The following is a 27,003-nucleotide window of genomic DNA, read 5'->3' as shown; positions in this document are numbered from 1 at the left end:
ATCAAACCAGAAAACAGGAGATGGATAAAATCAGTGCGATTTGGCTGGATGGTGGCTGGACAGTCTAGACTTTGACACACACCTTAAGACACCAGCAGGTCTTGTTAGCGGCGATAACAAGACATGGACGGGCGATATGGCCAACATCTTTCTGAGAGGCAGTAAATCTTTGTAAACCTCTAGGATTGATGTTAATCTGGCTTTAAGGGTCTTGAATGATTGTTCTTTGCATGTTAAGATGTTTCTAATGCGGACCAAAAGCGAATACCTTCACTGAGGCCGTGACTGAGGCCACGGGTGGCTACGGCTTAAGGATACCGGCTTTGTATTTCTGTGCACGGTTTACAGCATAGGACTGTTAGGACTGCTTGAATGGATAAACAAGAGTTCAGAGTAAGACTACACTGCAAAAAAGGATAATTTGGCAAATGGCATCTTTAAATATGGTCAAAAAAGAAAAATAAATAAATAAATAATTAAATATATAAAATAAATAAAAATATATAAATATTTTTTGTAATCTTTTAAAACTAAAAACGACTAAAACAAAAATTTAGCAAGTGGCATCTACCTAAATATAGTTTTAAAAAAAAATTACAAATATATATTATATATATAATATAGAAATATATATATAATATATAAAAATTATATCATATAATATGGATAAACAAGAGTTCAGAGTAAGACTACACTGCAAAAAAAAAGATAATTTGGCAAATGGCATCTTAAATATTGTCAAAAAAGGAAAATAAATAAATAAATAATTAAATATATAAAATAAATAAAAATATATAAATATTTTTTTGTAATCTTTTAAAATGACCAAAACAATAATTTAGCAAGTGGCATCTACCTAAATATAGTTTAAAAAATACAAAAAAAAATTAGATATGTTTCGTTGGGCTTCCCAAATGGGATCTGTTGTTACAGCCCACCTTAATCTCACATGGGTCCCTTTTAGGTCCCATGTACAGTGTGTATCCCAAGAGGCCAGGCGATATAGCCAAACATCGTATCCCCATATATTGTAAATAATATTGTTTAATATTATTTATTTATAATAATATTATATCTAAATTCCAGGCTTGTTTTATATTGTGTAAATCAGTAAAACTGCTGCTAATTATCCTAATGATTTTGTTCCAGAAGCTTCTGTCATATCATGCTACTCTGCTAACCCTCCTGCTGGTTTGTGCTGTTGTAAGGGAATGGCAAGACTTCACCTTCCTCTCCATCGCTAGCCAGTAAAAGTTGCACATCGCCACCTAGTGTACTGAAGTAGTAGTGATTGCTCACGGTTCAAGCTTTGAATTTGAGGAGTAGAATGACAATCGTTTCACTGAAAGTACATGAAGTCTGTCGATATCTGATGATTAGCCGAAAGTCAACGTCCTGCGCCTAGACCCTGTCATCCTGAGATGATCCTGGCGTATCCCCTGTGCACCTGCGCCTGGACAGGCCCGTACTCCACCTGTTCCCCGTCCACAGTGATGACCCCAGGCCGTGTGACTGGCTCCAACCTCAGCGCCCTGACGCGGCGGTACACCAGGTGTGGGCTTTCGCTAGCCAGATGTGTCCCTTTCTCCATGGCCAGGAACAGCCTGAGCAGGGCCGGACGTGACACAGCTGCCGTCACGTAGAACAGATGAATGTGGCCGTCGTCTGGTCGGGCGTCCGGCACCACCATCAGGTCCTCGGCCAGGTGAGAGTGACACGTGGCCAGAACCAGGACGAAGTCTCTTTCTTCCACTACAGTCCAGTCTGCGGGTACCGGCTCTCCGAGAGGGGTCATTAGGTCATCAACCGGCCCGTGCTCCTTCGGGGCAGTCCCTGTGAGAGGGAGGGTGGGTGTTATGGAGTACATTGCCACTCAATTCCACTCAAAGTCACTTACACTCCCCCCACACACCCACTCAGCAAGAACGCCCCATATCACATGACGCCACCTCTGCCACATGAGCCAACCAAAGAGAGTGAGAGAGACAGACAGAAAGAGAGGGAGAGAGAGGAGCTGGACGAGGAGCTAGCCTAGAGAACCAAGACCAAGCTACGCTTCTAATACATAAGGTTCCATAAGGAACCATTTGGATTGCTGGGTTCTTACGTGTGGTTGGGCACTGGGGGCTGTGTTGCTGCTGTGTGTTTGACAGGGCAGTGGAGGCAGCTGTGACCGGGCCAGACTCGTCTTCGGCCAGCAGGAAAGCCAGCCTGCCCTGGTAGGTCCGTAAAGATGCCAGACGGACCAGGGCCCCCACCAGGAAGCGGACAGCCCCCACGGGACGATACTTCTCGCTCTCGATGTCCACATCAGCCACAAAGCCCCAGGCCAGAGAGAGGAAGGAGAAGAGCCGCAGGCCGGAGGACAGGCGTACGGAGAGCAGGTCCAGGGGATATACCAGACCCTTACACAGCACGAAACCACAGCTCAGAAGCAGGTCCTCACCAAACACTGCACCTGCCCTGAGACACACACACACACACTTCCCATTTCCCCACGTTTCTCCATCATGTAAATCTGGCAGTTGTTCTTTACATTGTGTCAAAATTCCACGACGAATGGACCAATAGAAAAGCTCCAAAATGACTTCACTCACCTCCATTAAAAGTTAAGAAGGTTTTGCTGTTCTGGAGATATGAGGTTTTTGCCGTCCACTGACACAATGTGAGTGCCTGTGCGAGTCGTTTCCTCTGCTATCTCAAATGAGTTGTGGTTAATCTTTCTCATTGGGCCGCTGTGGTGATGAATAGCTGCGCTGCTGTCCGGGACTGTGCTTAATTTCCTGTGTCCCATGCATAGAAATGACCCTATTACCACACTGCGCTCGTCAGCACACGTCCATGTGGCTCGCTGCCCGCTGGCCCCCGGCCAAATACCGGCCAGATTAATGTCGATTCAGGAGTCCGCAAGGAAACAGCATCGACTTCATAAGAGGAGTTTAACGGAGATTATGAGGACGGGATTGGCTGATAATTAGATCATTAGTAGCTGTTTCAGGTTAGAGTGTGTGTATTTGAACTAAGGGCAGTGTGTGTGTGTGTGTGTTCAGTACTGTCAGATACCTCTGCTTGTACACACTCTGTGTAGTGTAGTGTAGTGAACTCAGTGGGTGTAGTGTACTCAGTGGGTGTAGTGTAGTGTACTCAGTGGGTGTAGTGTAGTGAACTCAGTGGGTGTAGTGTACTCAGTGGGTGTAGTATAGTGTACTCAGTGGGTGTAGTATAGTGTACTCACTGGGTGTAGTGTACTCAGTGGGTGTAGTGTACCCAGTGGGTGTAGTATAGTGTACTCACTGGATGTAGTATAGTGTACTCAGTGGGTGTAGTATAGTGTACTCACTGGGTGTAGTATACTCACTGGGTGTAGTGTACTCAGTGGGTGAAGTATAGTGTACTCAGTGGGTGTAGTATACTCACTGGGTGTAGTGTACTCAGTGGATGTAGTATAGTGTACTCAGTGGGTGTAGTGTACTCACTGGGTGTAGTGTACTCAGTGGGTGTAGTATAGTGTACTCACTGGGTGTAGTGGTGAACTGATGCAGCCAGAGCGTTTCCGGAGCCTCCGGGCAGGATACCCAGCGGGGTGTGGATGGCTTCTTCCCAGTCCTCCCTCTCCATTAAACCATTGATCACCTGCAGAACACACCCCACCAGTTAGAAATCACACTATCACACACACACACACACACACACACACACACACACACACACACTCACACACACATGCTGACGTGTCGCTGGTCATATTTATCATGTTTGTTCAGAACTTTTTTATTGGCGTCAGTTTTCTGAGCTCTGGACGTTGCTCTGGACGCCTCGTGCGGTTCTTTCCGGGCTCTGCTGATTATCTGAAAGCTCCACATTCTCCTCCACCTGAACTGGTTCTGTGGTTCTATGGTTCTGGAGTAGAGGAACACACCTCGAATAGCAGCCCGTCTCCCGACAGGATGACCACAGCACTCCACTGAGAGAGGTCAGCATTCCGCACCAGCTCCCGAGCATGATTCTGATAATCTGACCAGAGAGAGAGAGAGAGTGAGAGAGAGAGAGAGAGAGAGAGAGAGAGAGAGAGAGAGGGAGAGAGAGAGAGAGAGTAAGAGAGGGGGAAAGGAAGACAGGGGGCGAGGGAGAGAGAGACACAAAGAGAGAGATGGAGAGAGAGACATAAAGAGAGAGGGGGGCAGAAGAGAGGGAGAGCGGGAATGAAAGGGAGAGGGAAAGAAAAAAAGAGGGAGAGAGAGAGATAGAGAGAGCAAGAGAGAGAGAGAGAGAGAGAGAGAGAGAGAGAGAGAGGGAGAGAGAGGGAGAGAGAGAGAGAGAGTAAGAGAGGGGGAAAGGAAGACAGGGGGCGAGGGAGAGAGAGACACAAAGAGAGAGATGGAGAGAGAGACATAAAGAGAGAGGGGGGCAGAAGAGAGGGAGAGCGGGAATGAAAGGGAGAGGGAAAGGAAAGAGGGAGAGAGAGAGATAGAGAGAACAAGAGAGAGAGAGAGAGAGAGAGAGAGAGAGAGAGAGAGAGGGAGGAAAGAAACGAGAGAGTGGCGACAGAGAGAGGGGAGAAAAGAATGGCATAAGAATAGAGAGAGGGACATAACAAGAGAGGAGAGGAAAGAAAAGAGGGAGAGAGAGAGAGAGGGAGAGGGAGAGAGAAAGAGAGAGAGAGAGAGAGGGAGAGGGAGAGGGAGAGAGAGAGAGAGAGGGAGAGGGAGAGAGAGAGAGAAAGAGAGGGAGAGCAGGAGGGAAAAGGCTCAGTTCTGTCAGACAGATGAAGTGGATTAGAGGACAGAAGGATTGAGTTTCTGTTCGTCAGCCTGTAAAACAAACCCCCCTCCCTCCATCCCTCCACTCACAACCTTCCAAACACTCTGCTTAATCACACACACACACACACACACACAGTGGGGAGGCCGAGGTGAGGAGAGATTGGACCGGTTTAATTTCATTCTGCTTTAGTGGATCATCTTAGCGAGAGAGTGAATGTTTCTCAGACGTTGGATAACCGGAGCTGTCAGTCAGGATTCTGCAGCAGACTCACTGGACTGGGGGTCAAGGGCGTTTAGAGCCGTTCCCGAGAGACAATGAGCTTCATCCTAAACCACAGTAATCAACTTCTGTCTACATTTACACTCATCCTGCAGAACGTAGGGACGAAGGACACGGCGTAATGCAGCAACTGCAGAACTGTGTGTGTTTGTTGTGTGAAATGCTGATCATCTGCTCAGCTGAAGGAGTGAGTTTGATGACTGAGTTTACTCTCCATCTGGCCAGGCGACAGTCCAGCTTCCAAACATGGTGGAGGTAGTTTCATCAACAGCTCACAGTGAGAGCTAGCCAGGCTACAGTCCAGCTTCCAAACATGGTGGAGGTAGTTTCATCAACAGCTCACAGTGAGAGCTAGCCAGGCTACAGTCCAGCTTCCAAACATGGTGGAGGTAGTTTCATCAGCACCTCACAGTGAGAGCTAGCCAATCTAAAGTACAACCTCCAAACATGGTGGAGGTAGTTTCATCAACAGCTCACAGTGAGAGCTAGCCAGGCTACAGTCCAGCTTCCAAACATGGTGGAGGTAGTTTCATCAGCAACTCACAGAGAGAGCTAGCCAGGCTAATGTACAACCTCCAAACATGGTCAGTACAATTGGCCTTGCTCTCTCTAGGGTGGGTAGACCACTTCCCTCACATTAGCCCAGGACAATGCTGGCTATCAGTGATGTCTGCGTATGGAGGAGGCGTGTGTACTATAGGTCTTGTGATGTGATAGGGGGAGAATATGTAGGGGTTGAGTCCCCCTTGTGCCGTCAATACAGCTCTGATTAGTTGAGGCATGGACCTGTCAGTGGTTTTAATCTTATGGCTGACTGCTATATAGTTTTTGTATATGTTTGCGTGTGCACACATATTTAATTGTGTATGTATTGTCTGTGTGTGTGTGTGTGCAGGCAGTAGAATATGGGTCAGCGTGCTGGCTCTGTTCCTGCAGCTGGCTGCTTCAGTGCTGTGTAATTATTTAGGCATATCTGTCTTACCAGATTAACCCACCAAACCCCACAAGCAAGCCTGCAGTTACACCACCGTGTGTGTGTGTGTGTGTGTGTGTGTGTGTGTGCATGTGTCTCTGTGTGTGTGTTATTGTGTGGCCATATAGGCATAGTGTGTGCAGCCTTTAGCATGTGCAGCCTTTAGCCCCTTACCAACACCATTGATTCCAGAACAAATGAATGAGCAGGTGTCCCAATACTTTTGTCCAAACAGTGTATGAAACATCAGTTCATCATCATCATCATCATCATCATCATCATTCACCATCACACCGCTGGTTTCTCGCAGCTGCATGTGTGTGTGAGGATAGACAGGTGACCTAAGTGTGAGGTGAGGTAGGGTGAGGCAGAGAGAGAGAGAGAGAGAGAGAGAGAGAGAGAGAGAGAGATGGATCTGCAGTTTCAGCTGCAGGAAGAAGAGCTGAATCAGCTTTCTCTGACAGTGAGTCCATCATACACACACACACACACACACACACACACACACAGAGCACTAAATGTCAGATATACAGCCTCTCTCTGTCATAAAAACCTCTCCACTGGGACTGACTGACTGCACCACACACACACACACACACACACACAGCCTCACACACACACACACACACACACACACGCACACACTCATTCATTAATTCATTGCAACATGGAATGTATGGAAAAAGAGAGAGAGAGAAAGAGAGACACAGGACAATAGAGTGACAGGGAGACAGAGAGAGATAGAGAGGAAGAGAGAGAGAGTGGGTGAGTTAGAGAGAGGGTGAGAATGAGAGAGAGTGCGAGAGGGGAGGGTGACTTAGAGAGAGGGTGAGAATGAGAGAGAGCGCGAGAGGGTGAGAGCATGAGAGAGAGAGAGAAAACCACAGGAAAAGAGTGAGACAGGGAAAGAGTGAGATAGAGAGGAAAAGAGAGAGCGAGAGGGGAGGGTGAGTTAGAGAGAGGGTGAGAATGAGAGAGAGTGCGAGAGGGGAGGGTGAGTTAGAGAGAGGGTGAGAATGAGAGAAAGCGCGAGAGGATGAGAGCATGAGAGAGAGAGAGAGAGAGAGAGAGAGAGAGAGAGAGAGAGAGAGAGAGAGAGAGACACAGGGAGAGAGAGAGAGAGAGAGAGAGAGACAGGGAGAGAGAGAGAGATAGAGAGGAAGAGAGTTAGAGAGAGAGAGAGAGAGAGAGAGAGAGAGAGAGAGAGAGACACAGGGAGAGAGAGAGAGAGAGAGAGAGAGAGAGACACAGGGAGAGAGAGAGAGAGAGAGAGACGGAGAGAGAGAGAGATAGAGAGGAAGAGAGTTAGAGAGAGAGAGAGAGAGAGAGAGAGAGAGAGACAGGGAGAGAGAGAGAGATAGAGAGGAAGAGAGTTAGAGAGAGAGAGAGAGAGAGAGAGACACAGGGAGAGAGAGAGAGATAGAGAGGAAGAGAGTTAGAGAGAGCGTGTGAAAGTTCAGCAGATAGCTGTTAGCAGTTAGCAGCATGGCTCTAGGATGAAGCATCTCTTCAAAAAAAACATGCTCAGTTTTAGATCAAGCATTCGATCCAGAGAGAGAAGCTGGTTAGCATTAGCTCAGTTAGCAGGATATCAGTCTGTATTTCACGGTGGTTCTGGATCTGTAGCCTCTCGCTAAGCTGCCCTTTGCTTAGCTAGCTCAGCTACAGCTCCACCGAGACACCAGACAGCCCGGAGCAGCTACTCTGTTGACTAACTGCAGAGCACCGACACGAGCGTGGACCATAAAAACTGGTGTCTGAGAGCGAAGTCTAGCAGAAACAGAACTGACTGGCGAAATGAGAGATCGGTTCTGCTGGGTTTGGACTCGTAGACGCTGTCTAGGCTTAGATAAGTTAGCTAACAGGCTGAACACCACAGCACAGCCGTGTTCCAGCTAACTGAGCCATTTAGAGGATAAGCCTCATATCTGTGAGCGTAGATTTGAGGGAACGGTCGATGTAATAATGTAATGCTAATGCTAACTAATGCGAAGTTAGCACATCGCTAAACTCCCATCTACGGTGGGCTTGTTTTTTAGAGCGTAATTATTTTTTAATGACTGTCCTCATTAAAGACTTAATTACCCTAACAAACACTGAACATACGTCTCTTCCAAAGCTCCCAGTGAAGACGGGCTCAGGTTCTACTCTTGGCACCATATTGCAACAATTGCTCCGGCGCACCGGTGGGACTGGAACATAAGGCCCCTTTCACGCATTAACCCCAGCTACCAGTGGAGTTTATTAAGTTACGCTCATTTCCACAAGGACAGTACTCAGTATTTTACCAGAAAACACACAAGTTCACACTCGCGAAGAAGCTTCTTCACCTCCAACAGCTCCTTCATCTCTGAACAGTGTACAAAACGCCCTCCCACTGTGCTTTTCTCTCTGAGAACTCAAACTCCACTGGAGAAACAACGTCTCACGCAGCCGCAGCATCATTCTGACAGCTGTGACTACAGCGTCCCTCCTTCCCTTCGCCATGTCGGTCAACGTCAAGGAGCACCCTGTAGGAGTTATCAACCTAGGCAGGAAAATACAAAGAAATTCTGACATGCTAGATATTCTCGTCTGGGTGTCACGGGATGTCCCAGATGACACATCACTGTTCTTCAATTAGGTCATACTACAAGGTTTCTCGTCGCTGAGGCTTAAATTCAAAAACCTGTTGGCAAAATCCAGCCTGGATTCAGACTTCAGAGGTCTGTGTGAATCAATGCATCCTTCATCAGGGTGAAGGTCACGTCAGGGTCCTAATAAAGGCCAATTAGCTGAAACACATCAGGGTCTTGAAACTCGTTAGAGTCCTGATGAAGACCTACAAGTTGAAAGACATTAGAGTCCTGGTAAAGACATACATGCCAAAACCTGAGGGTCCTGATGAAGACCTAGATGCTAAAAATGGTCCAGATGAAGAGCTACTAGCTGGAACTCGTCAGGGTCCTGAGAAAGACCTACAAGTTGGAATTCGTCAGGGTCCTGATAAAGACCTACCAGCTGAGAAATGGTCCTGATTTCAGGGTCCTGATAAAGATTTACCTGCTGAAACTTATCAAGGTCCTGATAAAGACCCACCAGCTGAAACTTGTCAAGGTCCTGATAAAGACCTACCTGCTGAGAAATGGTCCTGATATCGGGGTCCTGATAAAGACCTACTTGCTGATAAATGGTCCTGATAAAGACCTACCTGCTGAAACTCATCAGGGTCCTGATAAAGACCTACCTGCTGAGAAATGGTCCTGATATCAGGGTCCTGATAAAGACCTACCAGCTGAGAAATGGTCCTGATATCGGGGTCCTGATAAAGACCTACCTGCTGAGAAATGGTCCTGATAAAGACCTACCTGCTGAAACTCATCAGGGTCCTGATAAAGACCTACCTGCTGAGAAATGGTCCTGATATCAGGGTCCTGATAAAGACCTACCTGCTGAAACTCATCAGGGTCCTGATAAAGACCTACCTGCTGAGAAATGGTCCTGATATCAGGGTCCTGATAAAGACCTACCTGCTGAAACTCATCAGGGTCCTGATAAAGACCTACCTGCTGAAACTCATCAGGGTCCTGATAAAGACCTACCTGCTGAGAAATGGTCCTGATATCAGGGTCCTGATAAAGACCTACCTGCTGAAACTCATCAGGGTCCTGATAAAGACCTACCAGCTGAAACTCATCAGGGTCCTGATAAAGACCTACAAGCCAAAATGCGTCAGGCTCCTACTGAAGATCTATGAACCAGAAAAGCCTCTATGTCCTGATGCAGACCTATGAACAGGACGCGTGAGGGTCCTGATCAACATTGAAACGAGCTGGTTATAAATGAAGTGTGGAATTCTCCCGTCTTTAAGTGTTGCTGGTCTTTCTCTTCTCTACAGCTGTCGTTGTTACTAAGCACGTTGATGGATCCTGATCTTCCTGTTCAGGACATTTCCTAATGCAAAACCAACCCAGCAGGTCTGAGTGTGTAACTTTCTGTAGCTCCACTCCCAAATATCACTCGATCTGAAAAAGGCAAAGTCCTAAAAATACCACACCTATATATAACTCTGTGTGTCTCCGACTCTTGATGGTGAAGAGAGTGTTCTCCTGCAGCGTACTGTCTCGCTGCTTCCTGACAGATTTGGGGTGTGTTTCTGTTTTCCGCTTCAGGGCGTCCCTAATTGAGTAAATAAATAACTTCGGGAAGCTTGGAGGCTTTCCATTAGCTGTCAGAGCCATCTCCAGAAAGCAGGACTGACCGTCCTCTAAAGGCCAGACTTTTAAAAGAAAGACTCAGAAACAGCTGGTTTACGCGGGCGAGTGAGCGGCCCGGTCCATTTATTCAACACACACACACACACACACACACACACACACACACACACACACACAACCATGTTGACAGTGTGTGTTTATGAACGTGAGAGACTGACCTGTGGTGATGAGTGTGTGGGGGACAGCAGCCTCGGTCAGCATGCGCTGAATAGGGCCTGTGTAAAGAGCCATGGCTTGTCCTTTCCCACTCAGAGGATTGACCAGCACCATCAGCCGCCGCACTCTGCACACCTGACTGTACCGTCCACCTGAGAGGACGGGGGAGACGGACGGAAAAGAGGAGACAAAAAGTTTGGACAGAGAGACAGAGATTATTGAAGGTGGAGAGAGATACACGTTGTCCATTGTTTGTGGTCCAGAATACAAAAGCAATCAAGATACAGTAAATGGACAAAAGTATTGAGACACCTGCTCATTCATTGTTTCTTCTAAAATCAAGGGTATTAAAAAGAGCTGATCCTGCTTTTGTTGGAGTAGCTGTCACTACTGTCCAGGGAAGAAGACTTTCCACTAGACTTTGGACTAGGTGAAGATTTGATTGCATTCAGCGACAAGAGCATTAGTCAGGTCAGGATGTTGGATGATGATCAACACGTCACCTCGTCCATCTCCAACTCCCCAACTCTTTCCAGAAGTACTGGATGGAGCTCCACCATCATCCATCATTCCAGAAAACACAGTTCTTCTACTGCTCCACAGCTCAATGTTGGGGGGCTTTGTACCCCTCTAGCCCACGCCTGGCCTGGCATCAGGAAGTTCTAACCTACCCACTGGCAAAAACATGAAGAATTCCACCTTTTATATGTAACCAGCGCCAATCTAGGGTTCTGAAGAAGGCCTGGGGGCTACAATTTTTTTGTCCTTTTCCACTTTTTGCCATAATCTGAATCAGCCAGTTGTTTTTCACATAGTGATCAAATGTCCTGATACATGGACCAACAGAAATACTCCAAAATGACCTGGAATCAAATATTCTTACATTGACTTCCATTGAAAGTTAAGAAGGTTTTTTCCTTCTCCTGTAAAGCTGCTGTTTTGGAGATGCCAGTGATGAGATATACATACACAGTTAGAGATTTATTTACGCTCTGGATCTGTGAGAAATTTTAATTAGGCTTCAGGAACATCTTCTTGGTTCCCTCATGTACAACGGAATCCCTCCGTTTCTCAAACTTCCTGCAGAGTATGGACAGATGGAGGCCGCCGGCGCTGAAGGTGTTGATCACACTTCCGTGAAGAGTGAAACAGAAATACCACAGTGAGAGAATATATTTAAACAGCACCGTTCTCACACAGTTCTCCATCTTCAAGTCAGAATTGAAAAGTTTCATGAGCAAGTTACATCAGATCGTAAGCCTCGATCTCAAACTACTTCAAAACAGCCTAAACTTTTAGCCTTTCCTGGAATTGTGGTAGGAATTCTACAAGGCAGGAACTGAAAAGTTGATGTGGAGTTTTGAAATAACTGGATTTTGGGTGGAGGAACATGCTTGAAGTCACTCCCTCCTAATCTAACATACCTATAAATTCCATCTCCATACCTGGTCCACCACCCTGTAACCTCCCCTCCACCTTGTCACCCTGTCATCTATCACTCCTGGCTCCACACATCGGAAGGGAAGGGCTGGCTTCCTACCACAAAGCAGAAGCCACCTGATCTCCAGCCCAAAATACTCCCACCTTTCGCACACGTCTTCACACAAATCTGCAAGCTCCTGCCGCGAGAGCCAGCGCTTAGCGCTTAGACAGATGGGCCACTCGGGAGCCCCAGCAAAGTGCAACTTCTACCTCAGTATTTACTGCATTAACGAATAAATATGGAAATATCATTCAGCCTGGGATATCCTGAGATACCCCACCTCATGAAATGACCCCAGGTTTTCTTCTCTGCCTCTCAGGACACAGTGAAGAGCCCCAGCTGAAAGGTAGTGACAGCCCGCGGAAATACAGTAAAGCAGACTGATTTAGACTTGAGTCCTGGAGACTTGATGACATGTAACGGCTCGATGCACCGAGGCTGAACCCAGCCCCTAACCCTAACTCTCTAGCGGACAGATGTACAGGAGAGCAAACTGACACGGAACAGACAGAGCAGACTCTGGGATCAGACAGCAGAGAGGGCGAGAGCGAGCGATGGTGCTGTTTCGGGAAGATGAAGCGCTGGTCCCTCGGGGGGACCCTTTGTTTCTTTCTCACCTCCTTTGGTTGGCCGTCAAGAAAGCCTAGTGCATAAAAGTCTAGAGAAGTAATTTGACAAGCGGTCTAAACACATCTTCTTCCGTAACCTGTTTGTATGAAGCACTTGTTTTCAAGCCCGGCCTGAACTCCTTTAAAGCCTTTAAATCGCTGTAAACCTGCAGTCGCTTTTATGAAGAATATGAGAGCAGGAAATCTGATCTGCATTCAGCTTCCATTAGAGCGTGAGGATGGTGGTCTCTATAGCTGCTTTTAGACAGCACACTATAAGGCTTAAACGATATTTGAGCTTCACGTACCTTATTTATATATATTTTTAAACCTAATCTGATCTGCGTGTTTACATGAACCAGGTACCGGTGATCGGCTTAAAATTCTGAACCAAAACTAAAACTAAAAGATGTAATTCCAGCAGTTTTATTCCCTGTAATGCCATTAAATAAAATAGAAGAAGGAAGTCAGATGTGGAAGAAAACAAAATTCATGCCTTTCTGCATGAATTTTATGTGTATTATAAGTATTTTATGTGCCTGATCCCAAAACATTACTATACCTATAACAACCAGCCAGTTAGCCTAGCCAAAAAAACAGACTGTTATGCTGGCCCAAAAATCATTAATACAATAGGCAATAATATACCCATAAGGGCCTGTCAGTCTGGCCTAAAAACATTACTGCAATAATAACAAACAATCTGTCAGCATGGCCTGAAAACACTACTACAATAATAACAAACAATCTGTCAGCATGGCCTGAAAACACTACTACAATAATAACAAACAATCTGTCAGCATGGCCTGAAAACACTACTACAATAATAACGAACAGCCTGTCAGCATTGCCTAAAAACACTACTACAATAATAACAAACAATCTGTCAGCATGGCCTGAAAACACTACTACAATAATAACGAACAGCCTGTCAGCATTGCCTAAAAACACTACTACAATAATAACGAACAGCCTGTCAGCCTGGCCCAAAAACACTACTACAATAATAACAAACAATCTGTCAGCATGGCCTGAAAACACTACTACAATAATAACGAACAGCCTGTCAGCATTGCCTAAAAACATTACAATAATAATAACTAACAATCTGTCAGCCTGGCCTAAAACCATTACTCCAACAACAACAAACAGCCTGTCAGCCTGGCCCAAAAACATTACAATAATAACAAACAGCCTGTCAGCCTGGCCCAAAAACACTACTCCAACAATATCCAACAGCCTGTCAGCCTGGCCCAAAAACACTACTACAATAATAACTAACAGCCTGTCAGCCTGGCCTGAAAACATTACAATAATAACTAACAATCTGTCAGCCTGGTCTATATACATTACTCCAACAATAACAAACAGCTTGTCAGCCTGGCCCAAAATCATTACTACAAAATTAACAAACAGCCTGTCAGCCTGGCCTAAAAACATTACAACAACACTAACTAACAGCCTGTTAACCTGGCCCAAAAACATTACTCCAACAATAACTAACAGCCTGTTAACCTGGCCCAAAAACATTACTCCAACAATAACTAACAGCCTGTTAACCTGGCCCAAAAACATTACTCCAACAATAACTAACAGCCTGTTAACCTGGCCCAGAAACATTACTCCAACAATAACTAACAGCCTGTCAGCCTGGCCCAAAAACATTACTCCAACAATAACTAACAGCCTGTTAGTCTGGCCCAAAAACAATACTCTGGCCCACAAGTGACTATATCTAAAGCTAATATAGTCTTACTATAAGTACAGCTACTAATACTTTACTATACCTGTAACTAATGGCATGTTTGCTTACAAAAGGCTAACAGTATGATACCAAACCTGTGCTGTATTTATATACATGTATCTGTTAGTCTGGCCCAAATACAGCCTCCATACAGCTTAGCTTTTCAACTTGACCCATAAACATCTCTAAGAAAGAAGGCTGCAGTTCTCAGGTAACGAACTTCAGAAGGTTTCTGTTCGTTATAGAAAGATCTTTGCCTCCACTCTGAGCTGTGTCCAGAAAACACACACACACACACACACACACTTGATATAAAGGCTAAAATTATCTGCCAGTCTGGAGAGAAGAGAAGGCCAGTGGAGATCAATGCCACCTTAGCGAATTCACACACACACTGGCAGTGTATTCAGGTACAGTATTTGCTAGTGTACTGACCTGTGCACACAGATTTCTCAGGTACTCTTTCAAATATTGTCGCTGTCCAATAAAAACACGTATCTCCAAAATGGTGACTTTACAGGAGAAGGCAAAAATGCCTCTTACTCTGAATGGTGTACAGTGTACAGAAGCAGCTACAGGGTTCAAACCATGAAGAAAGCTAAACATGGAGATACATGCTTTCCCCTGGACAGCAGTGATTCATATTCAAAGCTTGTACACTGACCAGCCACTTTATATTGTGTAGGTCAGACTAAGCAGCGCTGACCCATGAAGGTGGTCACTACCTCTGAAGGTGGTCCTGTAAGTTGTGAGGTCGGGCCTCCGTGAGCTTCAGTGAAGCCCTGGGCGCCCCTGGCCTGTCGTCGGTTCTCCTTGGTTGTCCTTCTTTGGAGAACTTTTTGGTAGTACTGACCACTGCATATCGGGAAGTCCTCACAAGACCTGCCTGATGCTTTGGAGATGTTCCCAGATTAGATGACCCAGTCGTCTAATTGAAGTTCATTCTAAATCAGGACCCAAACCCACCACCGACGGCCTCTCATTAGTGCCTGCTGTGGATGTGTGAACTCCAGCGCTGCAACAAAAGCCTAGTCAGCGCTAACAAGCGCTAATTACCAATTAATTAGCATATTTCTACTCACCGCAAGTGCAGTACGCGCAGAACCGCTCCCAGCAACTGAAACACACAGTTCTGGGTCAAGATACGCAACAGCATATCTGACCTGCTCCTTCAGGGGGGCTTCTTCTGAAACTGAGGGTATTAACAGGGATGTATCCCCCCCCCCTTTTTTTTTTTGCTGCAGTAACAGCCTCTGCTCCTCTGGAGGGGCTTTACACTAGATGTTGGAACATTGATGTGAGAAGGAGTTGATTGCATTCAGCATGACGAGAGCTTCAGCGATGCTAGACCATGGAATGGTGACCAGTACTGGTCAGTGCGTTTTAACACTATATGGACAAAAGTATTGGGACACCTCCTCATTCATTGTTTCTTCTGATATCAAGGGTAGTAAACTGTCTCTACTGTAAAGGTAAGAAGGTTTTCTACTACATTTTGGAGGAGGAGCATTGCTGTGAGGATTTGATTGCATTTAGCCACAAGAGCATTAGTGAGGTCAGGATGTCGGAAGATGGTCAGCACCACCCCACCTCATCTAGCCCCAACTCAGCATCCCAAAAGTACTGGATGGAGCTCAATCACTATCCATCATTCCAGAGAACACAGTTCTCCCACTGCTCCACAGCTCCACAATGCTGGGGGGCTTTATACCCCCCTCTATAGCCCATGCCTGGCCTGGCATTAGGCAGCGTGGTGCTAATAGGTTCATGTTTGACATCTGCTCCAGCTGTGTGTGTGTGTGGATTTGCACATCTGTGACAGCAATGGATGCTACTTAAAGTAGCTGAATGCATGGCTTTGGAAAAGGTGTCCACAAGTATTTGGACATATGTACCATTTGAATGGTCACTATTCTGTATGATGAAGTGAATCCACACAGTAGATGCCAGTGTTGGCCTCTCTGGTTGTGGGGGATGAGCCTGGATTCCAGTTCAGTGGTTTCCCGAGCAAAAGCCTGCGTCCAATAGCGAACGCCGTTATGACTCGGAATCAAACGGATCCCCGGAGGGATTAGTTTTCTATTTTTACTCTGCCTCACTCGCATTGCTGTGTGTGTTTGTTTTTGAGCGTTTCCAGTATGAGCTTTCATGCACCAGTAGAGAGTGTTAAAGGTCCTCTTTGTGTATGTGTGTCTGTGTGTGTGTGTGTGTGTGTGTTTTCACACCAGCAAGGCTGTGAGCCAGGTGTACGCGAAATGCCAGTTCAGCATCATCACTGCACAGCTTGGTTTGTTACTTCACAGCTGCGCAGTGTGTGTGAGCTTATGTACACAGTGTGTGTTAGAGAGCTGTAACATACACTACATGTCCAAAGGTTTGTGGACACCTCTTCTAATGAATGCATTCAGCCACTTTAAGTTGCACTCATTGCTGCTGACACAGCTTGTACTGCCAATAGAATAGGACTCTCTGGAGCAGATCAACAACATAGACCTATTGGCACCTAATGCTGCCTAACAATGCCAGACTTGGGATAGAGAGGGGGTATGAAGCCTCCCAGCATTGAGAAACTGTGGAGCAGTGGGATTGGTGTGGTTGGTGGTTCGCAACAGATAACACCACTATCTGCCCCTGAGCTTCCACACCATTTGGGAGACTGGGGTTCGATTCCCGGTCTGGGTGACTGTGCTGCGCTACACCAATAAGAGTCCTTGGGCAAGACTCCTAACACTACATTGGCCCGCCTCTGTAATACGAGTCACCTTGTAAGTCGCTCTGGATAAGAGCGTCTGCTCAATGCTGTAAATGTAAATGTAAATGGGATGAACTGTTTTCTCTGGAGTGGTGGTTGGTGCTCCAGGTTGGATGAGTTGGGGATGAAGCGCTGTGGTGATCATACAACATCCTGACCTCACTATTGCACAAAAAATCTAATAGAAAGCCTTCTTCCCTGGACACTAGAGGCAGGGAAACTCTTTTTAATAACCTTGATTCCAGAATAAACAATGAATGAGCAGGTGTCCCAATACTTTTGTCAATACTGTACATCATAAGTTGACTAAAGCTTTTCTTGTCGCTGAATGCAATCAGATCCTCACAGCAATGCTCCTCCAAAATCTAGCAGATCCTCCAAAATCTTCCCTGGGTGTAAACACATTGGAATCAGTTTAGTGAACATGAGTGTGTTAGAGTTTGTGTGTGTGTGTGTGTGTGTGTGTGTGTGTGTACAGAGATATGTAACTAACCCCCTGCCGTGCAGGCCGACTCTGCGCAAGCGAAGGGTCCTGTGAGACGGCTGTGCTGTAAACACACCAGCCAGACTTCCCACGTCTGCCAAGAGCTAACACTCCTTTTAAAGCGGCCAGTTTAAACTGCAAAACACTTCAAATTCACACCGGTTTCCTCCCTTAACCCACATGTAGGAAATCAGCGGAGACATGTTTGCTTAGGTTTCCACAGAAGCTGCAAGGCTAATGTAGCTAACATTCATTGGAAGCTTATAGCTGCAGGTTAGCATCAGATATATCAGATAGTAGAGACAGTAGAGATATTTTAGAAGAAACAATAAACGAGCAGGTGTCCCAATACTTTTGTCCACATAGTATATCGTAAGTTGAGCTCACATTTAGCATGCTAATCTATAAAGCCAGTTTTGTGGCAGTGTTGACGGCCTTGGCAAGGCTGTTTACACCCTGAATTTATTCAGCTTTCCGACCACCTTGACCAGCTTAGACCAAGCAAAATCTTCTTGGTCTTGGGTGGACTACCACCGGGTAGCCGAACCAAACTGAACCAAAAGGGAAAGCACCAATAAGACTCGAGAAAGCCACACCCGGGGAAGGGAGTCAGGGAGAGGCTAAAAGCTAACCTGGCTGCAATCTCTTCAGCTTGCTAACAGCACACTGCGCTGAGAGGACACAATGAGAGGACAGCAGCTGCATCCGGTAAGACCTGGGAGTTATGCCACATACTGTGCCACAATATGGGGGTGCTGTGAGCCGCTGGCGGTGCCGTAAACCAGCCAATCAGAGCAGACGAACACCGGTGAAATAGACTTCTGTTAGTTTGAATCTGAGGTCAGATAACAGGGTGGTAAATAGAGTTGTTACATCGCATCTGAGCATTTTACACTCCGATCAAAGTCACACACTTACTTTTTACACCTTAAACTCTCAATAAACACATTTCTGATGATTATGTGAGTCTGTCAAAGCGGAAAACCCACAATGCGCAACACTCCGCCTCCTCCCACCTCATCACAGAGAGAGCGTGATAAGGGATGTCAGTCATGCTGGGGTCTGGAAGAAGCCGCTGGAGCTCAGGCGTGTACGCTGAAGTCAGATTAGTGGGGCTTTGTGTAATTAATTCCGCTGCTTCGCTGCCTGATTGCTCTGAGCCGCGGAGAGCAGAGACGCCCAAAAGACTCACCCGCCCCTTTCACTCAACCCCACTAACTGCTTCATTCAGACAGGAGAAGCGCAAATCCCCTCATGCCTCAAGGATTTGTGTGTGGTAGAGAGTCACTACTATTCACTACAGTGAACGTGAATGGGAACCCGCAGAAAAGAGGGAGATTAGACAGACACAAAAAAAAGAACGAGTGTACAGTGTGTCAGGAGCCGGCTCGGCCTTTAAATGGCTTAAAGTCGGAACAATTTAAGGACCCAGGAGCACCATGTTCTTTCAGTCCATCCAGTTCATGTAAGGAAACTAGGCCCAATTCTCACCCCAATGTTGTTACTTGCTCATTCCCACCCTCTAGTTGGACCTCAGGGCTGAAGCCCAGCATGTGCTTCCTCTGAGTCCAGTGGTGATGGAGGGTGCTCCATGCAATCTCTTGTCACTACATACAATCAAATCCTCACAGCAATGTTTCTCTAAAATCGAGTAAGAAGTCTTCTACTCTCGAGAGTAGAGACAGTTACTCCAACAAATACAGGATGCACTCTTTTTAATACCCTTGATTTCGGAAGAAACAATAAAAGAGCAGGTGTCCCAATACTTTTGTCCATTCAGTGTATCATACGCTGAGCCCACATTTAGCTTGTTAACCAAAAAAAAAAAAAAAAAGTTCTGACATTCCTCAGACCCTGAGTGCTGTGTGCTCTGAGGCAATCAGACATACACATCCGCTTTCCCACTTCAGGGGGTCCACATAAGGGGGTCCACATCAGGAGGTCCGTAATGCTCCTAAATATTCCTCTGAAGGAAAACTGTCCGGCAGTGTGACTAGCAGAAGCTACGGCACATTTGTATTCCCCACACAGGCTTGAACCGTTCAGTATGGATGTGCTGATGCTGATGTATCTCCAGGATGTTCATTAAGGGAATAATTGGCCTGTTAATGGCATGGCTGGGAATGGCTGCACCTCTGCTGTGGCTGTAAGTGAGTGTTAGCGGGTAATAGCGGTACCAGCAGTAACAGCAGCAGAGCAGTAGGAGCCAACCATAGTAACTGGTACGAGCAGTGAGCAGATGGGAGCTGCCTGGCCACCAAGGTAAAGCCTGTCAGGCTGTCAGAGCCGCCCTTAAGGCCGGGAGTGCTGGTCCCGGTAGAGCAGCGCTAACAGGGCTGCGAGGGTGAGAGGGGCATCGGTGGGAGGCCCTGTGTGTGTCAGTACAGTGGACGGGTGCCGAAAAGGATCAAGTGACCTTAAACTAGCCTTGGAAAAAATGCATGTGTGTGTGTGTTGACCTAACAGCTAATGTCCTCATTCCAGCGCATTCCACTGTATGGTGAGGCTGCTACACTATCTTGGCAAAAGTATTGGGACGCCTGCTCATTCATCGTTTTTTTAAATCAAGGAAAATTCTATTAGACTTTGGAGGAACATTGCTGTGAGGATTTGATTGCACTCCACAACAAGAGCTGTGTTAGTGAGGTCAGGATGTTGGATGAGGATCACCACCCCACCTCATCCCAAACTCAGTATCCCAACACAGTTCCTCCACTGGTCCACAGCAGCTCAATGTTGGGGGGCTTTATACCCACTTCTAGCCCACGCCTGGCATTAGGCAGCATGGTGCCAATAGCTTCATCATGTTGTTGATTTGCTCTAGAGAGTCTGAATCTGTGTGTGTGTGCATTTGCACATCTGTGTCAGCAATGAGCGCAACTTAAAGTAGCGGGATGCGTTCATTAGAAGGGGTGTCCACAAACATTTGGACATGTTGTTTGGCATGTCATATATTTTGGGTTCTGGTGGGACTTAATAGGTAACGCGGCCTATGACAGCTAAAGCCTGAGGTTAACTGGGTGAATCAGTTAGTTGTAGCGCCACCCTGTGGCTTGTTGTTGCTACTGCAGTTTTAGCTACACTTAAAAAAAAAGACATTAGCTGTATAAAGCAGGATAAAATAAAACTCAAATGGTATTTGAGATCTGTTTCATGAATAAATACATCAATCTTAAGTCAGAACATGTTCTTAAAATTATTTTTTAAGGATAATAACTTTAAACTCAGGCTTCTGATGTTGGGGTTGTGTTTGAGGGGGTTCTAAAGACTTACTAGAGCCTACTAGGCCCAACAGGAACCCTGGCATATGCATATGCATCTATGCAAATGTTTAGGGCAGTATTTGCACAAAATATGTGTGTAAATCCAGATTGCCATTAACACACACACACACACACACACACACACACACACAAACACATCCCGTCCTCTCCCTCCCTCACAGTCACAGATCTTCTCATGGGAGTGTTGTTCTTAGTGCTAACATCGACTTTCAAGTTCACCTTCAAAGCTCTCCAACTCTAGATGGCTATCTGCACAGCCTGCTGCACAACAGCAGCCTTCTCCATAAAGATGAACCTGGTTCAGCTATGCAAAAAAAACAGCATCTCATTTAGCACCTGCTTCTAAAAACAGCCTGCAGAGGCCCTCTGAGTTCACGCCAAGCTTGTGTTGATTTCTAACAGCCAATAAATCCACTACGAGACCTTTTACTAAGCAGATTCCCGACGTGGACTGGTCGTCTGGTGTTCGTAGATTTGTGCCACACAACACTATTCCAGCCAATGAGCAGCAGGGGGCGTTACTGCTCATGCACAGGACGGAGGACAGGCAGGGGCGACTGGGTATATGGAACTAGACATGGCCAACATCGACTTATTTTCCCCACTGTCGAATGTTTGTGATATTACAACTGGTTTGATTAGCAGCAGCAATTGTAGCAACAGCATGCTAATGCATTACTTGCCATGACATTGCTCTCTCTGACACATCAGAGGTTTTGACTGTACCACATTTGTGAAGGGTTTTTGTGACCACAAAGATCTAGAAAGATGTTTTCTTGCTCAGAGGTGTTTGAATTTAGGCAGCATTTGAAATGCCAGGCTAGGTAACATTAGTTGGACAAGGCCATAATTCAGCACGCTGACACTGTGGTAGTGATGTTGGACGAGTTGCGCTAACACTGTGGTAGCGATGTTGGACAAGGTCACTGGCTGGTGTGCTAACACTGCAGTAGCGATGTTGGACAAGGCCGTTAGTCGGTGCACTAACACTGCAGTAGCGATGTTGGACAAGGCCGGTGCGCTAATACTGCAATAGCGATGTTGGAACGAGGTCGTTGGCCTGTGTGCTAACACTGCGGTAGCGATGTTGGACAAGGCTGTTGGGCTGCATGCTAATACTGCGGTAGCGATGTTGGACAAGGCTGTTGGGCTGCATGCTAATACTGCGGTAGCGATGTTGGACAAGGCCGTTAGCTGGTGCGCTAATACTGCAATAGCGATGTTGGATGAGGTCGTCGGCCTGCATGCTAATACTGCAGTAGCGATGTTGGATGAGGTCGTCGGCCTGCATGCTAATACTGCAGTAGCGATGTTGGATGAGGTCGTCGGCCTGCATGCTAATACTGCAGTAGCGATGTTGGATGAGGTCGTCGGCCTGCATGCTAATACTGCAGTAGCGATGTTGGATGAGGTCGTCGGCCTGCATGCTAATACTGCAGTAGTGATGTTGGATGAGGGCAGTAGCCTGCATGCTAATACTGCGGTAGTGATGTTGGACAAGGCTGTTAGCCGGTGCGTTAACACTGTAGTAGTGATGTTGGACGACTTGCGCAAACACTGCGGTAGCGATGCTGGACGAGGTCATTGGCTGGTGCGTTAACACCGCAGTAGTGATGTTGGCCGGCGCACTAACACTGCGGTAGCGATGTTGGACGAGGTCATTGGCTGGTGCGTTAACACCGCAGTAGTGATGTTGGCCGGCGCACTAACACTGCGGTAGCGATGTTGGACGATTAGATTATATTAAAGAAGCTCTGGAACTAAAGACCGGTTCACAGTGGAGGGATACCTGCAGGGCGCTGTTCCCAAAGAAAATGTGTTTTTTTACTAATTCGTCAGTATTTAACCATCAAGACATGTTAAGGTTTACTGGTGTTTTTTTACACAGCAAATAAATTGGCGATATTGTGTTGAAGTCCCAGTGATGTCTGGATTCACTGACCCCCACTGTAAAGACATGAGCAGGGGACGAACAGACCCAGAGAAGAACCCACAGCCGGCTCGTAGACAGCCAATCAAACTAATGCTACATGAAGGCACGGCAGGGCACAGTGACCTTTAGGGTGACTGCTGGACAGTCGGCAAGCAAATCCCGAACATCAGGCCGTGCAGATGGAGCCACTGCATATGGCCGAAAGCCTTAGAAAGACTCCAACTCAGAGGCCATGTGGCCCGAAGCCAATCTGCTTTATCTGCATTGAGCCATTTGTGCACCACGTTTTGGTCCAGATCCTTCGCTTCGCCCTTAAACAAACTCATTTAAAATACACCCACACTCTTAAATACTGTATTATTGGCTGCCCTGGATCATGCATGCATGCATGCAAAAAAAAAACCACACAAGCTTATGAATTAAGCATATGGTGGCAGTGTTTATGACTGAGGCAGACTGCTGTGCAGGAGAGGCCAGGCTCCAGTAGCTCACACTGAGGGATGTGGCAGAGCAGTAAGCCACATAAAACTACAGTGGTGATTCCACCACTGAAAAGCTCCTACAGCTCCTAGCAGTTCCCCACAGCAACATTTCTAAAATGACAATCCTTCACTCTCTGATATACGACCCATTTAGTTATTAAAGGCCATTCGTTATTATAATACTTATATTACTGCCCTGTCCACTGCAGCCATGACCGGGAAGTGGATCAGAAGATGAATGGATGTAATATTACTCACATTAAAAGTAATAACTTTTTATACTACATCTCATATAAAAACAATGGCTTGTTATACTACTTCTCATATCATAAATCATCACATGTTTTATTACATTATCACAAACATATTATGTCACATGTTAAATTACATTTTATTGTAAAAGTAATCACTTGTTTTATGATTTGTTATATCAATGATCATCACTTGTTATATAACATGTAACTAAACGTACATGTTATATTACGTGTTATATTAAAATAATCACATTTGGAAGATATCACTTATACTAGCCATATTGAAAGTCATTACTTGTTATATTCAAAACAATCCCTTATACTACTTATAATATTGAAAGCTATCACGTTACATTACGTCACTGAAAGTCATCACGTTATATGACTTTTTATGTTAAAAGTAATCACTTGTTATATTACATATAATATTAAAAACAATCACTTTTTATACTACAGCTCATATTAAGTCATCACATGTTATATTACATGTCACTAAAATGCTACACATCACACGTTGTGTTACTTTTTGTTGCAAAAGTGATCACTTGTTATACCACTTGTTATATCAAAGTTCATAACTTGTTATATAACATGTCAGTAAAAGTAACCACATGTTATATTACGTATCACACTAAGTAATTACATGTTATATCACTTGTCATATTAAAAGTAATTTGATGTTATCCTACTTCTGATATTAAAAGCCATCATGTTATATTACGTCACTGAAAGTCATCACTTGTTATATTACATATACTATTAAGTTATCACACGTCACTAAAATATTACATCGCACACATATATTACTTTATTTGAAAAGTAATCATTAGTTATATGACTTGTTTTATCAAAGGTCATCACTTGTTATATTACATGTCACTAAAAGTAATTACATGTTATAATACTTGTTATATTAAAAGTAATCACGTTTTGAAGATTATACTACTCATATTAAAAGCCATCACTTATATTACGTGACATTAAGTAATTACATGTTATATCACTTTTTATATAAAAAAAAAAGTCACTTGTTATACTACTTATATATCTCAAATGTCTTATTTTTTTATATTACATGTCATATTAAAAGTATTACTTGTCATTTTTAATGTCATTTTTAATGACAAGTCCCTGGAATAGGATCGTCAGGAGCAGATCAACAACATGAACCTATCGGCACCATGCTGCCTAATTCCAGGCGTGGGCTAGTAGAGGGGTATAAAGCCCCCCAGCATTGAGGAGCTGTGGAGCAGTGGGGGAACTGTGTTCTCTAGAATGATGGATGGTGGAGCTCCATCCAGTGGAGGTGTGTTGGTGATGATCCAACATCCTGACCTCACCAATGCTCTTGTCACGAAAATCAAACAAATCCAGCAATGGTTCTCCAAAATCTAGTAGAAAGCTTCTTCCCCGGACAGTAGAGACAGTAATAACTCTTTTAGTACCTTTGATTTCAAATGAAATAATGAACGAGCAGGTGTCCCAATACTTTTGTCCTTTTAGTGTAGCACTTTAAGAGGATGGAGCAATTTCCCTGCATCCATTCATTAGTTATGACCGCCTGCCCCCACAAGAGTTCAGAATGAGGCCCTTACACAGCAGGATTTAAAAGCCAGGAGCAGTGTTATGATTTCCATCTCTCTTCCACACACACACACACACACACACACACACACACTCACACACAGGGCATGTCCAGGCAGTGTATTAAAGAGTGTCACTAGAGCGGTCAGTACAGTACACAGTTGTTACTCCAAAGGAATAAAGTAAAATTAGCGTCAGCGTGAAGCAGCAGATCTTCAGCTGCTCCAGAACTGATCCAGAACTCAGAGTTCTCCACTGAACAGCGGGCGGTGGAACCATAAAGGGTTCTCTTAACCCCTTTAGATTCTCCAAGAGCTGTGAGGAACATTTTAAGACTTGGAGTTATGGAGTTATGAATTTATTCCACATCCTACATATCATGCTCCTCTTATCTCACCTCCCCGTGAAGAACGTTCGCATCCCACCACCACCCCATCTCCTCCTCATCTTCCAACCTAGGCTTGGTCCTAGCTCAGGAGGGTGGAGGGGGGGCGGGGGTCTGGCTTCAAGTCTCATCAGCTGAAGCCGCCCAGATCTCTGGCACAAGTTTCTGGACTGCCCCTTCCTTTGCCTCGGCCTACAGTGGGCGTGGTCCACCCTATGCAAACCATTACATATGTAGCTTCTGTACAACTTGAGGTGATCAAAGCTGGTTCTTCTGTGGCATCACGCAAAGAACCCTTTCAAGCACCTCGATTTTTAAAGAGTGTAGATGCCTTGGGCCACCCATATCACTATTACTGTGATGCTGGCCAGAAGTGAGATGGGGAGGGGAATCCTAATGATTGACTTTACTAAAGAACCCTTGAAGAACCTTTGCTTGGTTCTGCATCTCCTTGCCGTAATAGCAGCGTCGGTTCTGTCAGGTAAGGGTTGCAGTGGTCTCTGTGAGAGTTCCTCTACACTCTAGTCCACTCTCGTCCACTCTAGTCCACTCTAGTCTAAAAGTAATCACTTGTTATATGACTTGTTATATCAGAGGTCATCCCTTGTTATATTACATCTCACTAAAAATAATCACACGTTATATGACTTGTTATATTAAAAGATCACATTTGGAAGAAATCACTTATACTACTCATATTAACATATCACTTGTTATATTACATTAATATCACATTAAGTAATTACATGTTATATTACTTGGCATATAAAATATGTTGTTATACTACTTCTGGTATTAAAAGCCATCATGTTATATTACATGTCACTAAAAGTCATCACATGTTATATTATTTTATATGAAAAGTATTCACTTGTTATATTACATATAATATTAAAACAATCACTTTTTATACGACATCTCATATTCATATTCATCACGTTATATTACATGTCACTAAAATATTACATCTTACACATATATTACTTACTTTATTTTTAAAGTAATCACTTGTTATATGACTTGTTATATTAAAAGATCACATTTGGAAGATATCACATATTACTCATATCAACATATCACTTGTTATATTACATTAATATCACATTAAGTAATTACATGTTATATCACTTGTCATATTAAAAAGATGTTGTTACTACTTCTGATATTAAAAGCCATCACGTTATATTATATGTCACTAAAAGTCATCACGTTACATGATTTTTTATTAAAAGTAACCACTTGTTATATTACATATAATATGAAAAACAATCACTTTTAATACTATGTCTCATATTCATCACATTATATTACATGTCACTAAAATATTACATCTCACATATATTACTTACTTTATTTTATGACTTGTTATATTAAAAGTAATCACATCTGTCATATTAAAAATATGTTGTAATACTACTTCTGATATTAAAAGCCATCACGTTATATTACATGTCACTAAAAGTCATCACGTTAATTTATTTTTTATATTAAAGATAATCACGTGTTAAATTACATTTATATTCATGACATATTACATGTCACTAAAATATTACAACTCACACGTATATTACTTTATTTTAAA

At 44.7% G+C, this 27,003-nt stretch overlaps 1 protein-coding gene across 1 annotated transcript in view; it reads right to left on the bottom strand.

The window, feature by feature from the left end:
* Positions 1-828: 828 nt before the first annotated feature.
* The window catches only part of LOC140551156 (sphingosine kinase 1-like), a 27,772-nt gene continuing 1,597 nt past the window's right edge, over positions 829-27,003 (bottom strand). The window contains exons 2-6 of the mRNA XM_072674529.1: positions 10,431-10,580; positions 3,920-4,014; positions 3,518-3,633; positions 2,108-2,463; positions 829-1,833 (exon numbers count right to left, since the gene is read on the bottom strand). Coding sequence (XP_072530630.1) covers positions 1,412-1,833; positions 2,108-2,463; positions 3,518-3,633; positions 3,920-4,014; positions 10,431-10,580 — 1,139 coding nt within the window. The 3' untranslated portion in view covers positions 829-1,411. The remainder of the gene's footprint in view (positions 1,834-2,107; positions 2,464-3,517; positions 3,634-3,919; positions 4,015-10,430; positions 10,581-27,003) is intronic.

The sequence above is a fragment of the Salminus brasiliensis genome, chromosome 3 (assembly GCF_030463535.1).
Source record: "Salminus brasiliensis chromosome 3, fSalBra1.hap2, whole genome shotgun sequence".
Classification (NCBI taxonomy): domain Eukaryota; kingdom Metazoa; phylum Chordata; class Actinopteri; order Characiformes; family Bryconidae; genus Salminus; species Salminus brasiliensis.
The sequence above is the reverse complement of the archived record's forward strand: the minus strand, read 5'-3'. Positions and strand labels throughout refer to the sequence as shown.